The sequence below is a fragment of the Agelaius tricolor genome, unplaced genomic scaffold (assembly GCF_023055355.1).
Source record: "Agelaius tricolor isolate 1412-34295 unplaced genomic scaffold, bAgeTri1.0.p SCAF_2, whole genome shotgun sequence".
Classification (NCBI taxonomy): Eukaryota; Metazoa; Chordata; class Aves; order Passeriformes; family Icteridae; genus Agelaius; species Agelaius tricolor.
This window is the reverse complement of record NW_027269262.1, coordinates 69,273,363-69,288,718: the sequence shown is the minus strand read 5'-3', so window position 1 is coordinate 69,288,718 and position 15,356 is coordinate 69,273,363. Positions and strand designations below refer to the sequence as shown.

The following is a 15,356-nucleotide window of genomic DNA, read 5'->3' as shown; positions in this document are numbered from 1 at the left end:
ATTGTGTGGTAGCACATCATCCATTCTTTTTGCCTCTGATTTTCTATAGATAACAGACTTCTGTCTCCGTGGGTGCCAGGCTAGTGTTTTGCAACATAGAACTCAAACCCTTTAAAATTCCTCCTGACCATCTGGGAATTTCCTGTTCTGCCAAATAGATTTGCCGGGATAGTGCTGGGGTTTGTCTGTCTCTTACTAGAGAGAAATCGCTTTATATTAGGGCTTAAACCTTATGATGTAGGTGATCCCAGATAGCTGGTACCAAAAGGTAGACCTGGAACTTCTGAAAGTGGCAGGAGAAGGAGAAAGGATGGAGTCAGCTTAAGCTGAGTGGGCCTGAGGTTGGGAAAACCCCTTTTGGGAAGAGAAATTGAGCTTAGTTTTTTCCTGCTGATTCACTGTGAGCAGCATCAGGCCAAGCTCCATATATATACATTAACATCACATTCCAAGTGAGAGTCAAGACCTTTTTCTCAGTTTCTAATCCTCTTGAGACTCTTTAATGATAATATTTTGGGTTTGTGGACTGTGTTGAAAACTTCCTTTGAGTTTATGTTCCCATAGAAAATTACTAGTTTTTCTAATTGACTTTTTTTGGTAAGAATTATAATAACAACACCTAGAAAATATAATGGCAATGCCAGGCTAAGCCTAAGAGAAGCAAAACCAAAATTATATCCGTTATGATAGAAAAAACACTGAGCAACTCTGACTTAGGTTGTCTCAAAATATAAAGTTTGAATTCCATTATGAGTAGTATTCTAAAAATAGTCTTGCTTCAGCTTTCTTATAATATTTCTGAATGATTGTACTATGGAAGTGAAAGCATGCCAACATTCAAAACCATGCTGATAGAAGTAACACTCAGCTGTCATCTTGAAACTTAAGAATAATGAAAATAGGAAATATACCCTAAAACACATTTTCAGTGTCCCATCATGGTGAGTTATAGACCAGAGAAAAAATAAAAACAAAGACAAAACTAAACAGGACTAATTCTAGTGATCACAACCAGAGTTTTGATCATGATTTCAGGAGCTTTGTATGATTTTGGTAGGAAAATAATGAATAAAAATGTTGAAGTAGTCTTTAAAAATTCACATGAAACAAGATGTCACACTTGGTACTTATTTTATGGAGCAAGAATTCATGTCTTAACTTCATGCCCATAACAGTGCAACAAAAACATTTTCAGTCTTGCTCAATTCTGCTTCCAGGAAATACCCCAGGGGGTGAGTGGCCAAATTACTAGATGTTTCCAAGATGCGCTGGAGTACTAAATCCTGGCTCAAGGAAACTTTTCTTCTTTTTCATTTTTTCCCTCCTACTTCTAGGGTTTGTAAGGCAGTTTTTTTTTGTAGAAGCTATTAAGGTAGAACAAAACAAATGCTCTTACTGGTTTAGCACTAAAGAAATACAATCACTAATCCTAGCTTTAAAAACTGAATTCTTGACAAGTTCTTTTATTTCAGTCCGTATTTAATTTTATAAATATTTTTACTGTTGGTGCATCCATTTTACTTTAAAACTCAATATATAAATATGTTGAATAAACAATTACATACTAAATTTATCCCTGTTTTCTATAGTGGCTTGTTCAGCATGTGCCATAATGGTTATCATGCACTGACAAAAAAAAAAAAGGTATTTAATGATAAATGTTTCTTTAGGTAAGCTGGGCAAGGAATTATAATTCTCCTTTTTTTGAACTTTGTGTCAATTTCTCTATAAAAAGTCTCTGGACTTCTCATTCTCACCCACTTATCCAAAAGAATAAAATATACATGTGCTTGTTCAGTGTAACAGAGGAATTCCAATTGAGTTCTACCTCCTGTTGAAGTCTGTGAAAAGTAGCTATGTCCTTGTCCTAACACACCTAACACCTTGTCCAACACAATTTAATTATGAAATTAAAACAATTTCTTTTACTGGGTTAAAGCTTGCCTCATGAATATTTGAGGCATATATTCATATGCCTCATCCATATTCCACATTTGAGGACCCTTGGAGCATTTGAGGTCAAGCTCTTAGATCTTGCAAAATTTAAAGTTGGCAAATTTGGGCAAATGCCTTTCCAGTATTCCTGACCTCTAGCTCATCATCATAAACTGTCCAAGGTGCTTGCTTGATGCTAGTAAATTGTTTCTTCACTTAATGGTATAAGCAGCAAACATGAATACTGCTTATGAGTTTATCATTGATAGCTGCAAGGGCATTCCTGGTGACAAAGAGACTCATTAGCTACAACCTGTAATGCCCCACATGGCATTTGAGTTCTATCCAGCATTTCAGCCTGGGATGCATTTTAGATATACCTTGATAACCAGCAAAATATGGAGAATATCTGGTTTCCTCATTAAAAAATGATGCTGAGCATCTTCTTACTTACTTTTATATTCTTAAGTTTAGAAAAAGAATTTTCTTGTTCTTTTAAAAAAAGGAAATCTTATTTTGATTATGATGAGTTTTTCTTCAGCAGGTTTTACTACTGCTGAAATACACAGTATTATGACATTTGTAGGGCCACACACCTGTAAACAGTTTACATCCGCATTGTTTCAGGACATTTTACTGAACACAGTGCTGTATACCAAAGTAATTTCTCAGTCTTTTCTGTCACATCAGGACAACGTACTTAATTGTGTGTACTTTAGTGATAGGTTGGTACCTTGGCAATCATAAATTTGTGGATTGTATCATTTACCCTCCTAGGAAATTTAAATCTTAATCAAATCTTTTATCAACCTCAAATGGACAGAGTTCTTGCTCTGAAGCACCACCCTCACCTCCCACCTTATATTTAGCCTATTCTATATCTCTCTGGGTCCCTTACACTTTGCCTGAGCTGACCCTCCCTAGACTGATGGTCCATAGTTAGAAACTGAGTCATCAAGACCAAGATATTTTGTTTCCAATTATGATTGAATTAATTCTGCTGTAATCATCTTTTACTTTTAACAATAATCTTATGGTACATGGCAAACACCTCCCTTGTGTGCCTCTGCAAATACAGTTGTCTTGCTTATGCTTCCCTGCATAAAACTTTGGTATTGTAACAGGTAAAACCAGTTCTTTTAATAACTGACACGAAGGTAGAAGCTCTAATGGTTAAGCTGTGGGATGTCATGGAGGTCAACAATGTCAGAGGAATATACAAAAGAATATGTATTGCATCAGCCAGAATTCTCAGAAAAGCCAAGAGATCCAACTGGATCATCCAAGAAAAATGTGAAGAGAAACAACCTTAATCATCGCCTCTGTATTTCACAGGCTAAAGTGATAAAGAATTTCGCAGTCCATATCTCCTCCACACAAAAATAGCAACACAGAAAAACCTTCTAGCAGAGCATTGATGGCCTTTCCCATTGACAGAAGTGACGCAGGAAAGATAGGTGGCCCTTGACCATTTATCTCTACTGTGGTAAGTCTCACAGAGTGAAGTATGAAGTTTTAGCCAAGGAACAAAGGGGAATAGTTCATTCAGGAAGAGATTAGATCATCTCTTTGAGCAATTTTCCTTCTAAGCAGATCCTCAAAATTCCAGGCACAGCACCAAAGGCATCGTGGTTTGGGGGTTTCCCATTACTGTGTTGATTTGCTGATGTGGCCTAGAAGGCTACTGGAATTTCCTGATGAGTTAAGACTGGGAAGGGTAAATATTTAACTATGACACAAATAAATAATACTTAAATGATAAAGGCAGTGATCCTAAATCCTCATTTCTGTTACTTTGATCTGCATATGAATGCCCAATTTTTGAAAAGCTGCAGCAGTCTTCTTTGACTTCTTTGGTGTTGCAGGAGACTTCAAGGAAACAGATATGAAGCATTTCTCTGAGATTTCAGAAATATTGAGTAATTTCTGCACAGGATTTTCAATTTTAAAAAAAACAACATTTTTTTAGGAATAGTACTCTGATAGTGGTAGTGATATTATTTGAAGATCCTTCCTTTTTGAGACACAAATGCAATACTCATAAGTGAGAAGAGAAAGATGTGTAACTGAGCCTATGATTCACCCTCACTGTCACCCACACACTGAACTGATGGCAGAATTTTTAAGAAATTATTTATTTAATACAGTTTTCTTTCCTTCAAAATACTTCTGCATGAGAACTAAAGTTCACAGAAAATAAATACTGCTAAAGCTAGTCAAAACTGAATATATGAAAGTGAAAATCAGCATTGTTAAACAGAACCATGGGTGTTTTAATACAAATTCAAATATTCATTCAATACATTGCCTAGAAAAAGAAAACAACAACAACAAAAAAATTAACAACAAATAAGTTATTTTTTCCTAAATCTGCACTGTGCAAGACCATATTTGCAGGCAAGAGATTCCAAAAGAAAAATACACTTTTATAAACATAGGCTGACAACTTTAAAACATTCATAAACAATATGATCCAGAGGGCAGGCAAGTCCACAACAATCCTGAAGATAAATGTAAATGCATCTCTAGAGATTGTACTAGGACTTCTCCTTTGATTTTTGCAGGTATTTAAAATATGTTCTGTAAATTCAGATTGTATAAAAGTGAAATATTAAAATGCATGTCAAAATATTAAATTTACATATCAAGAATCAGATTTTTTTTTCACCTACAATCAAGACATATGAATCCCACTTTAAAGAATGAATGGCCTTTGGTAATGACTCAAATTTTGCTTCAACATTTAAAATAGTGGGCAGGACCACTCACCTGCCTCAAACTCAGTGCCTTTCTCTTTGAAACCTTGCAAGTTCCATCTGCAGTTTTAGGTTGGTGGATCACAGATCAGGAAGCTAAAAGTCTGACTGCTATCAGTATTACCCCCAAGACTTAAATTTTGTAACTTAAATAGGATCTTTTAAGAAAAGTGTGTTGCATACAGAAAGCTTTTAAGGGAAGTTCAGATGTGAAAGAAGGAAGGATCAATCTATAAATGGCATATCAGCCGTCAGTAGAAATCATTTTTAGATTCAAAACTGATTAGCATCAATCTGATCATCTGTGTTCTAGTGTGAAAGAAGCCATGCTGTCAAAACCAGACAAATTACCTTCTAAGGTTGTCTGCTCATACTCCAAATTTTCTCCCATAGTTCTCTAGTCTTGCCTTAATTTCATCCTGGGAGGAATGCCCAGAGTTTATCCTATCTCTACTGTGATCTCTCAAGCCTCCTTGGTACAAGAGGAGGAGAAAGAATATCACTACCCAAATTCTCAGGCAGAACAGAATCAGAAGAAAATTCAGCTAACTGGATCAAGTTAATTTTTGTTGTTTCCATACATTCCTATGTCAGAAGGAATTCCTGGCACCTCTATATGCAACAAGACAACTAGAGACAACATGACAGACAAATGGCAAGAATTTAAAAATAAAAATCCCTAGAAGAAGTGATGAAAAATTATAGCTATACACCTCTGCCATTTTCTATTAAAGAAGCAGATGTCATGCATGCACAGAGCACAATCAGGTTTGTCTTGATCATAGGCACATGTAAGGACAGAAACGTGCCCGGGATGGGGAGAACAAAAGTCCAATACTTCTTCCAGAATACATGAAAATTCCTGCTTCATATACATTCTGGAAGGAACAAAAGCAAATGTGCTTTTGTAAAATGTTTTTTCAGCAATGCAGCTGGGGAATTGTTCACACAGAATTAATGCATATACAACAAACAAGATTTCATCTTGCTACCAATTTTGGTTTTTTAAGCCAACATGTCATTTTGAGAACAACAGATTGATAGCAGGTACATTGGTATAAAACATGAGAATGGATTTAAGACACAACACTTAAAAACAGATTTCCAAGTATCTTAAAACCAAACACTCCAAAGACCAAAATGCATTTATGTGTGCAGACACTCATGCTCCAGACTGAGTTGTTGAAGGGAAAGAAATTTTACAGACTTCTTAGAGAGCTTTTCATCATCCACTTTTTACTTACAGATCTTCTACACAGATTTTCCAACTGCAACATTTTACATGGACTTTCAGCCTATTTCTCTCTCCTTTAAGAAAAGATTAGTAACACAGATCATATGATTCATCACATACTATCATATAACAGACCTTTAGAGTACCTCTCCTAAAGACACACCTATTCCACCATGCAACTAGCATAGTTCTCTTACTCTTACCCTTTTCTTATTATTTATTTTTCTTTTCTTTTCTTTTTTCATTTCTCCTCCTAGAAAATAGTCAAGAAAGTTTAAGAAATTTGCTTCACTGTAGCTCCACGGCCTTGAACACAGATTTTCTATATGATTTCCTCTAAGCAATTACTGCATTATCTTAAACAATTTTTTGGTGGGTTTGTTCCATTTAAATCTGAAAGCAAATCATTTATATCGTGTAACTTGAGCATCTTTCTAGCTGACCCTGTACCTGTCTTGCTTTGACCATCTGCATCATATACATGTTAAGTGCTGAGTGTAATTCTCTGTTAGGTCTTGTTTAGACAAGAAAGTTATGCTAGTTTGATTTGTATCAGTTTTAAACAGGGAAAATTAAACTGGTGTAAGTCCCTGATTAGAATTCTTATCCCAGTTGTGTAGTGACTTACTTACACTGTCTTAGTAATCTAAGTAACCTGATTCCTAACTAAGACAATGAAAAGTGAATCTTGCTCTTTGTGCAGAAATATTAGAGAATGCAGTGCAAATGTGCAACAATTTATGACATTTCTAAGTTATCCTTCCAAGTGAATATTCACCACCCTGGTGTTTCATAACACTGTCTAAAATATGCACATGTGGTTGCAGAAAAATAGCCTTGTGTTAAGTACAGCTTGTTTCATAAGAAAAAGTTTTTTCTAGGAAATATGAAACTATTTCAATATCCTTTTCCTGATCAAACTTCAACCCCTTAACAAGAGAGGAAATTCTTATGCTACTGGGAAGACTTTTACACCAGGGCTGTTTATGCAAGACACTTGAGCTGCTGGTGTTAAAGATGAATTCACAGCAAACTTAAACAATGATGCTGGTTCTAGAAGGTCCTCATTTACTAGCTCTTCCTTGTCGGCAATTGTTGTGGATACAGGCAATAAGACTGAACTAAGATAAACTGTAAATTGAGATGAATAAAAGTAGACGGTTAAGTATCTTCACCTTTCAGATTTCGCTTGCAATAGGTCATGCAAATGACCCCAGTTTTGATAAAATCAAGTTTATCCAAATTTTTTGTTAATTTTGGCAAATTAACAAAATTAATTGTTTATTAATTAACATTTAATTTTGCTAATTAACAAAAATAAACATTAGCACTGAATAACAAGGTATTCCTCACTGGTCATGAGAATCTGTACAAGACTCAGTTCCTTGCAGATGGATACAGGTTGGAGCAGCAGCTTGATGGGTTTTAAAAACCCTGCAAGAATGAGGACTATTCTGTGAGCAGGACACAAATAACCCATTTAGCCAACTGCAACTTTTGATATTCTTGGCTTTACAGATGTATATTCATTGTATTTGTCTGCTTATTTTTTATGAACTACTTTAGTTACTTATCGTTACTTTCCTTATAGTTACATTATAGTTACTTCCCTTCCAAATGATTTTAATCTCACAATTTTCTGTAAATATTGGAAACATTATTATAATACATACACTGTTAAGAAAGTCTTTCTTTCCACAAGAAAGACTCCAAAAGCAACACAAAAAAATAACATATTAAGCCTCCCAACAGCATTGTGAAATTGAGTAGTAGTGCTATATCTGTATTAGAAAAGGGAAACTGGAATACTTAAAGTTTACAATTTCCTAGCAGTCACAAGTGAAGTCCATACTGCAGGCATGGACAGAAGTAAAGCTTAAATCCATCACAGTTAACTGAGGCATTTAAATCAGTAAGCAAGCTGCTCAGGATTTTCCTGGGGTCAGTGAAGAGAAACAGGGACTTCCACAGAACAGTTCAGACAGCTGAGTCTTCCTCTGGGCTTGCTACTGCCTCTTGACACAGCACTAAGAGATTCCCCACAGCAAAGTAAAAACTATTTGGGTAACTGGCATTCTCCTGGAGAAGCCAGCAGCCAGTGACTTGGACAGGTGCACTCTTTGCTGAGTTAAAAACTAGCTCTAAGACTGGGCCCAGAGTGTGATAGTGAATGCTATTTCCAGCTGGTGGCCAGTCACTCATGCAGTCCCCAGGGTTCAGTATTGGGGCCAGCCCTATTTAGTAACTTTTTTAATCAACTGGATGAGGGGATCGAGTGCATCCTCAGTAAGTTCACAGACTGCACTAAGTGGAGTGGGAGTGTTGATCTGCTGGAGGGTAGGAAGTTTCTGCAGAGGGATCTGGACAGGCCGGATCTGTGGACCAAGGCCAACTGTACGACATTAAACAAGGCCAAGTGCTGGGTCTGCCCTTGGGTCACAACAACCCCCTGCAGTGGACGCAGTGGCTGGAAAGTTGCCCAGTGGCAAAGGACCTGGGGGTGCTGGTTGGCAGCTGCTGAATGTGAGCCAGGGCATGTCCAGGTGGCCAAGAAGGCCAATGGCATCCTGGCCTGGATCAGAAATAGGGTGGCAAGCAGAATTAGTAAAGTGATTGCCCTGTACTGGGCACTAGTGAAAGCACACCTTGAATGCTGTGTCCAGTTTCAGGCCACTCAATTCAAGAAGGACAGTGAGTGGCTGGAGCAGGTCCAGAGAAGGGCAACAAAGCTGGTTTAAAGATAAGTTTAAAAAGTGTTTAAAGGTAAGTTGTATAAGGAGCAGCTGAAGGAGCTGAGGTTGTTTAGCCTGGAGAAAAGGAGGCTAAAAAGGGACTTTATCATTCTCTACAACTATGTGAACAGAGGTTGTAGTGAGGTGGGGTTGGCCTCTTCTCCTGAGCAGCAAGTGACAGGACAAGAGGCAATGGCCTCAAGCTGTGCCAGGGAAGGTTCACGTTGATGTCAGGAAAAAAGTTCTTAATTGAAAGGGTGGTTAAGCATGGGAACAGGCTGCCCAGGGAGTTAGTGGAGTCACTGTCCAGGAAGGTGTTCAAGAAACGACTGGATGTAGCACTTAGTGCAATGATTTAGTTGACATGGTGATGTTTGGTTCAAAGGTAGAACTTGATCTTGGAAATCTTTTTCAACCTTAATGATCCTATGATTCTATAAATCTAAGTTTGGGTGGGATGATGCTGACCTGACATACCCAACCTCATTACTTTTCCCCCAGTGGTGTTTTTTTTCTCCCCAGGACACACAGCACTGTAGGAGTAGGTTGCTTGGTTGAATGGGAACAATGAGTTCTCAGCACCCTGAAAATGACATAGCATTTAGTGGATATCAGTTTCATTTAGAAAAACTCTCAGTGCTTCAAATGAGATCTCCCACTGGGCATCTTGGTTGGACAATTCTGATGACTAATAAATGTAATATTTTATTGTTACCAGAAATTTCCTAATTATGGCTGTCATCACTGTAAATAAACACATTCAGTTCCTACTGAAAATTATGATAAAGCTTTCCCTCCAAGCATGGGAAATTTTTTTAAGTAATTTGCTACCAAATGTGGCAACATGTGAAACTGTCCTTCAGTCTAATTCCCTGATTCTTCTGCTTCTAAAAAAAAAACTTAATTGTCAAATAATTCTCCAATAATGTAAAGCTTTCAGGTATTTCCACATTTGAAGTATTGTCTTTTTCTTGTGGGTACATCAGAATATTCCAAGGACTTGGAAATTTGACTAATAAGCTTTGAAAAGCAGGCATGCTTTTGGCCAATAGATTTTTGGGGGAATATAAGCAATTTTGAATTTACACTCAAACATTAATTTTCTTGGAGCCAGTTTATTTCCATTACGTTATTTTTACTCCTTAAATTTGGATTTTATATATATATACTTGCTCATTGAGTAGTATACTAAGAAATCCCACTAATTTGTATTCCACCCTTTCATAAAATTTGTAGGAACTGCACTTCAAATATCACTAGAATGAGGCTCTCCTTTGGATATGAGAATTCATTGACTCCAAAGCAGAAGGGAGGACCCAGATTAATAAGTAGCCTCTGTGTCTAAAAAATAAATACAGATTTGAGCTGGACACCAAATAATGCCCAGTTTTGGATGTAAATTTCTCACTGTTTTCTTTTAGCTCTGGTCCACCTTGAAAAAGGAAAGATTTACTGGAAAGCCATTCTTTGCACAGTTCTGTTAGTAATGCTCATACATGCAGAATAGCAGATTCCAAATCCATTGACCACCTTGTGTTTGTGGAAGTTAGCAGGAATTCATCATGCATCTCCTGGTTGCATTTAACATCCAAATATCATGTAAACTTTTAGGTCACATGTTACATTGCTAAATGCCCACTGAAAGATAATTATAAATAAAATGGAACTTTTAACATTTCTTGTGATAGTTCAACTCATGAAAATTGGTTTCTTAATATGAAAAAATTTTCACAGACACACAGTGACCATCTCTATCTTAATATAAATTTGCCTGATAGGACATGATTACAGCTCTTTAGATCTGTACTGCTCAGGGTATGCTCTGTCACATTTTCACTCAGCTTGCTGTGTCATATTTCCACTCTGCTTCACAGTAAGAGTGACAGATAAGGGATTTTCCCATCTTCAGCAAACCATATAAAATCCAAGGCAAAAATCAGCTACTCCACACATATAAGCATATTATATTTCATTGCAGAAAACAATAGTTAACCCCTGATGGTAAAGACAGCACAAAGGGACAGACTTTCAGTGGAGTCACAGCACACAGTGACAGACACTGGTCTTTCCAAAAGCCATGTGTTTCTACATAATGTCTGGCCCCCTCAAAACCTAGATCCCTTACCTGCTTAAAACCTAGGTGAGCACTTGTGTTGTTACTGTTGCAAAATAAGGAAGTCAACAAAGACCACAAAAATAATTTTGTATATTTATTCTGAGAATGAACTTTAGACTATCAAATGGTTACAGATATCCCAGAAAAACTGCTCATAATTTGTTGCTTTAATGACTGAATAAAGATAATAATTTCATACTTCCTTGGTTGTACATGGTGAATAACAGAACTTTGAAGGGAAAGAAATTGAGTTATGGCTGCTTTTTTTTCTTTTTTTTGGTTTATCTACCTTCTTGTAATACTTGTATGTGTTAGCTTCTAATAGTATACTATCATTAAGCAATATCTTTAAGCTTTTATAGTACTCTACTTAAATAATGATCTAGAAGAAAAGAAGCAGTGGATCATGTAAAACTCACTCATTACTGTTGTAACCATTGTTTCTGCCATTTAGATGTCAGGAAAAGTATATGAAACACTCATCTATAGAGCTATCCTGAATGTACACTGAGTCCATCAATACTGTAAGTTCAGCAAGCCAACAGCAACTTCCTAAGCAAGACATGATGATAACATTTCATGTAACTCCTCTTTGGCAATCCTTAGACACTGCAACTAAATACCAAAGAGTGTCACGTGAGCCAGTCAGTTACTGCAAGAAAGAAAATGTGATGAACTGTTTGTTTTGAACTATCAGTATAAACATATTGCAGAAATGAAACCCAAGCTTAAACAATGGGGAAAGTTATCCGGTATTAAAATAAACAGTTCTAGGAAAAACTCTAAAAATGTTTACCAAGTCATCTTCTTCTGTGGAGTTTCTGTGCAGAGCATTTTGCCATGTCCCTGGTTTGTCAACCAACCCCAGTTACACTGATTATAGATATGCAAATTGTAATGGACAAGGCTGGGCCTTAATTGCCTATAATTGGCTCCCAAAGCAAGGGCATTTTTATCCACAATCAAGCTTGTAGATCATCAAAGAAGCAATTTTGCATTAAGAAAATATTTTTTTTTACAGAAAAGTATACTTGTTTGGCTTCTAAAAATCTGATAGTTTGGATATTAAATAACATTTTTAAATTAAAACTAAGGCAAGCCATGATTCTTACAAAATTTCACAGTAAGTATCTTTCAAATGTCACAGGGCAGCATTTGTGCTCAGAAAATAATTCACTTTGCCAAACATTGGCTATGGAAATTTTTATTGGAGGCTATATATATTACCTGAAGTAATAAACACAACACTTTTATGTAAATCAGACTATTTATAAAATTCTTAAACATTCTTTCTGATTATAAGTATTCTCTTCCAGTAAAAGACCTGCAACTGTTAATTATTCTTTAGTTCAGTCACAGCAGGTGCATTGTAAAATGCTGCCTAGTGTAGAAAGTTTAGGGGGAAAAATGAATGCAGACTATAAAAATGAGATGGGAGATACCTACGTAATATATTCATTACACTTGAGCATTATGCAGGTTTTGAAAGGAAATGAGTTATGGCTGAGATGCTTTGTAGTGGCAACAGCAACAAAGCAAATTCAGTATTCAGAGATGCTATAAAGGAGCTGCATCAGCCTCATTTGTTCAGAGTGAGACATGGTCCTTCACACAGAGAAACAGGTCCTTTCATTCCAAGGAAAACTGACACATGGGGATACATGCATAATCCCAGTTTTATGCTAACTCCTGGGAGCAGGACACTGGGGGCTGGGAGGGAAAGGAGGAGGGGAATAGTTCGGCCCTCAGCCAGTTTTACAATCATTGCAGAAGAAAGCAGTCCTAATATAAACCCCTTTTAACTGGGCTTCCTACCTGTTTAATCACTTCCCTCCAAAGTGTGAGAGGACTAACCCTCAGACATTCACACTCCAGACACTCAGATTTCCTCATGATCACTGTGAAACAGTGATCTTAGTTCAGTCTCTAGTGGACAAACACAGAATAAGTTAAGTCTTAGAAGCATGATTCAGCAGGCAATTTCCTCAAGTAAAATCATATGTGTATAAAAACAGAAAACAACTTTCCTCTTTTTAGTGCTTGTCTCAGCCTGCCAAGGCACAGTAAAATAATTTATTTTCCTCTACATAAAACATCTGCTTATTTCCAGCCCTATATTCCCCAAGGCAGATCAAGACATTAAAAAATGAGGGAAGTAGTCTGAAAATTAAATGCTTGGTAATATTTTCTGCACAGAATCTTTTCTCTCTTGCTATGGCCAGATATGCAAGGGAACAAATATAATTTACCAAAAACTTAGGAAATCCTCTCTAAAAATTCTAGTAGAGTTAGGGGGGTGGGGGACCTGCATGTGCTTTTTTAACACATTTATGTCTTATGTACTGTCTGGATGAAACAAAACTTGTAAATGAGTAGGTTAGCAGCAACTGTGCTAATATGAAGTTTCAGCAAAGCTAGTAGAGTCATGTGAATTTTATTGATGTTCATTCTTAGTAAGAACTTCTGTTGGAGTTAAATCCTGCATCTCTCAAGTGGGTACATACAGAAGTTTTCTTGTACCAGATTACATGACTAGCTGCATCACTCAATTGTGCAATTTTCTAAGTTTTGCCAGGTCAAAATGGCAGCATGTGAATGGGAATATCACAAATAGCTGTACACAGACTGTGTATTTATTTTAACTGGTCAGCTACAGCAAAACATTGTCTTTAGCAAGGTATGGATAATATCTGTGCAAGACATGTAATTTTACACACGTGAGTAATCATGCTGACTGGGACTGTTCAGATGAGTGAAATTATTCACATATTTAAGCCTTTCAGACCCAAATTTCATAAAAATAATTACTTCTATTAAGTTACTGCAACACCTTGAAACCCATTTTCCCCTTTCTAGGAAAGAATGCACATATATATAAACACAAATTGAAGAAGGCTGTTCAAGACCAGTGTATTCAACATGATTAAAAACGTTTACCATGAAGTTTTAGAAGGGTGAATGCCTATATATTTTCCTGTTTCTTTCCAGCAATCAGCCGGGTAGAATAGTATTACAGGATCTGTTTATGGAGGAACAATGATATTCTTAACCCAGTGCCCTTAAATGCCAATTTTTTTAAATGCTCTCTTTTGCTGTCACAGTAGCAGGTATCCTGCATGACATCTGAGCTGAATCTGTGAACTGTAAGTAGAGCTTATAAGAATTTAGTAAGTTCTGTCAGTAGAGTCCCTGGAGGATTTTTGTGCCCTCTGACTCACATGCATGCATCGTTTCTTGAAAAAAAGCCTTAAGAAGTCACATCTTTCAGTAAAGTGAAGAAAATTCAGCTCCCAAAAGCACTGTCACTATGAAGGGTGCACTCTGGCTAAAACATTTTTCTCCTACACAGCCAAGAACTGTATCAATCCTTATTAGTTCTGTTCTCCTAGAAACTAATGAAAACTTTGAACAGCATAAACATCCCCCAAAGAAATCATTTAGTGAGAAACAAAAAAAGAAGCACTTACTTTTTGCAGCCACTGAGTGTAATTTTCCATCACATGTTCCAGATGTTGCAGTTTCTGGGAAGAGAAATCCTGTTCCACGTGAGGAGCATCTCTCTGAAGAGCATTTGTGTTGTACTGGTCTGTTGTGCTTTCACGACAGTTCCCATCCTGTTCTGGCAGAATGAAAGTGTAGGTGCACTGCCCGTGCTGAACCCGGTTAAATCTTCTCCCACTGCCTTCTGGACCCCGACGCTGGTTAGTACAGCCTACAAGAGCAAGAATCACTGCCAGGAAAGCAAAGGAAAAGAAAACTGACATGTTATTATTACTTTCCTTTCCTGCTTTAAGAAAAACTTTTTCTTCCTCTTTCTTTAAATTTGTTCTTAATTTCCCTCAAAGTCTTTAAAAAAGGAGCGGAGCAGCACACTTTAAGAATCAAGCTTGGATAAACTGGTTGTTTTGGTTTTTTTTAGAATTTCACTGTGAGGATAGCTTCCTTAGTTAAAATTGGGAATATTTATTGCATAGTAGCTAAGATTTATTGTTTCCTCTCTGTTACAGTCCAGCATGTAGCCTGCTTTAGTCAGCTGCATATGCATATCCCAGTCTCTTTCCCCTACACTATCTGCTGCAGAACTGCTATTTTCTCTCAGGCTTCAGTGAGTTTTATTAAGGTTGCACTTCCAAGCCAAGCTGGAAGCAAGCAGCCTTTCACAAGATGACTTGACAGGAATGCGTGTATGAGTGCGCCCCTATGCTAAGGATGGCTGATGGCTCAGTACAGAGGGATCATCTTACAAACTGGCTGGATGCATGACCTCAATCCTGCCTGTCTGCCCAGCCCCTGCTGCACACAACTGCTGGGGGCTTTGGGCGAATTCACGTCACTTTAATAAGTAAGTCAGTCCACCTTAATACACTTCATATGTTCGCACTGACCTATTAAAATGTAGATAAAGTGTAGAAGTTTGTTGTAATCCCTGTGTAAATATACAAAGCAGTGAAATTAAAAATACTTTCAGTTCTGCTCTGCACTGTATCTATTAAAGAATTCTAGGTCAGGCTTATGACACTTACAGAAAGAAAAAGTTAAGTTTAACCCTCACTAGGTTTATCTAATTTTCTAAGACAGTTGTG

The 15,356-nt window shown here is 37.0% G+C and overlaps 1 protein-coding gene across 1 annotated transcript in view; it reads right to left on the bottom strand.

The window, feature by feature from the left end:
* Positions 1 to 14,927, bottom strand: part of ANGPT1 (angiopoietin 1) — a 151,905-nt gene extending 136,978 nt beyond the window's left edge. Inside the window, exon 1 of the mRNA XM_071421377.1 lies at positions 14,241 to 14,927. Coding sequence (XP_071277478.1) covers positions 14,241 to 14,537 — 297 coding nt within the window. The 5' untranslated portion in view covers positions 14,538 to 14,927. The remainder of the gene's footprint in view (positions 1 to 14,240) is intronic.
* Positions 14,928 to 15,356: the final 429 nt, after the last annotated feature.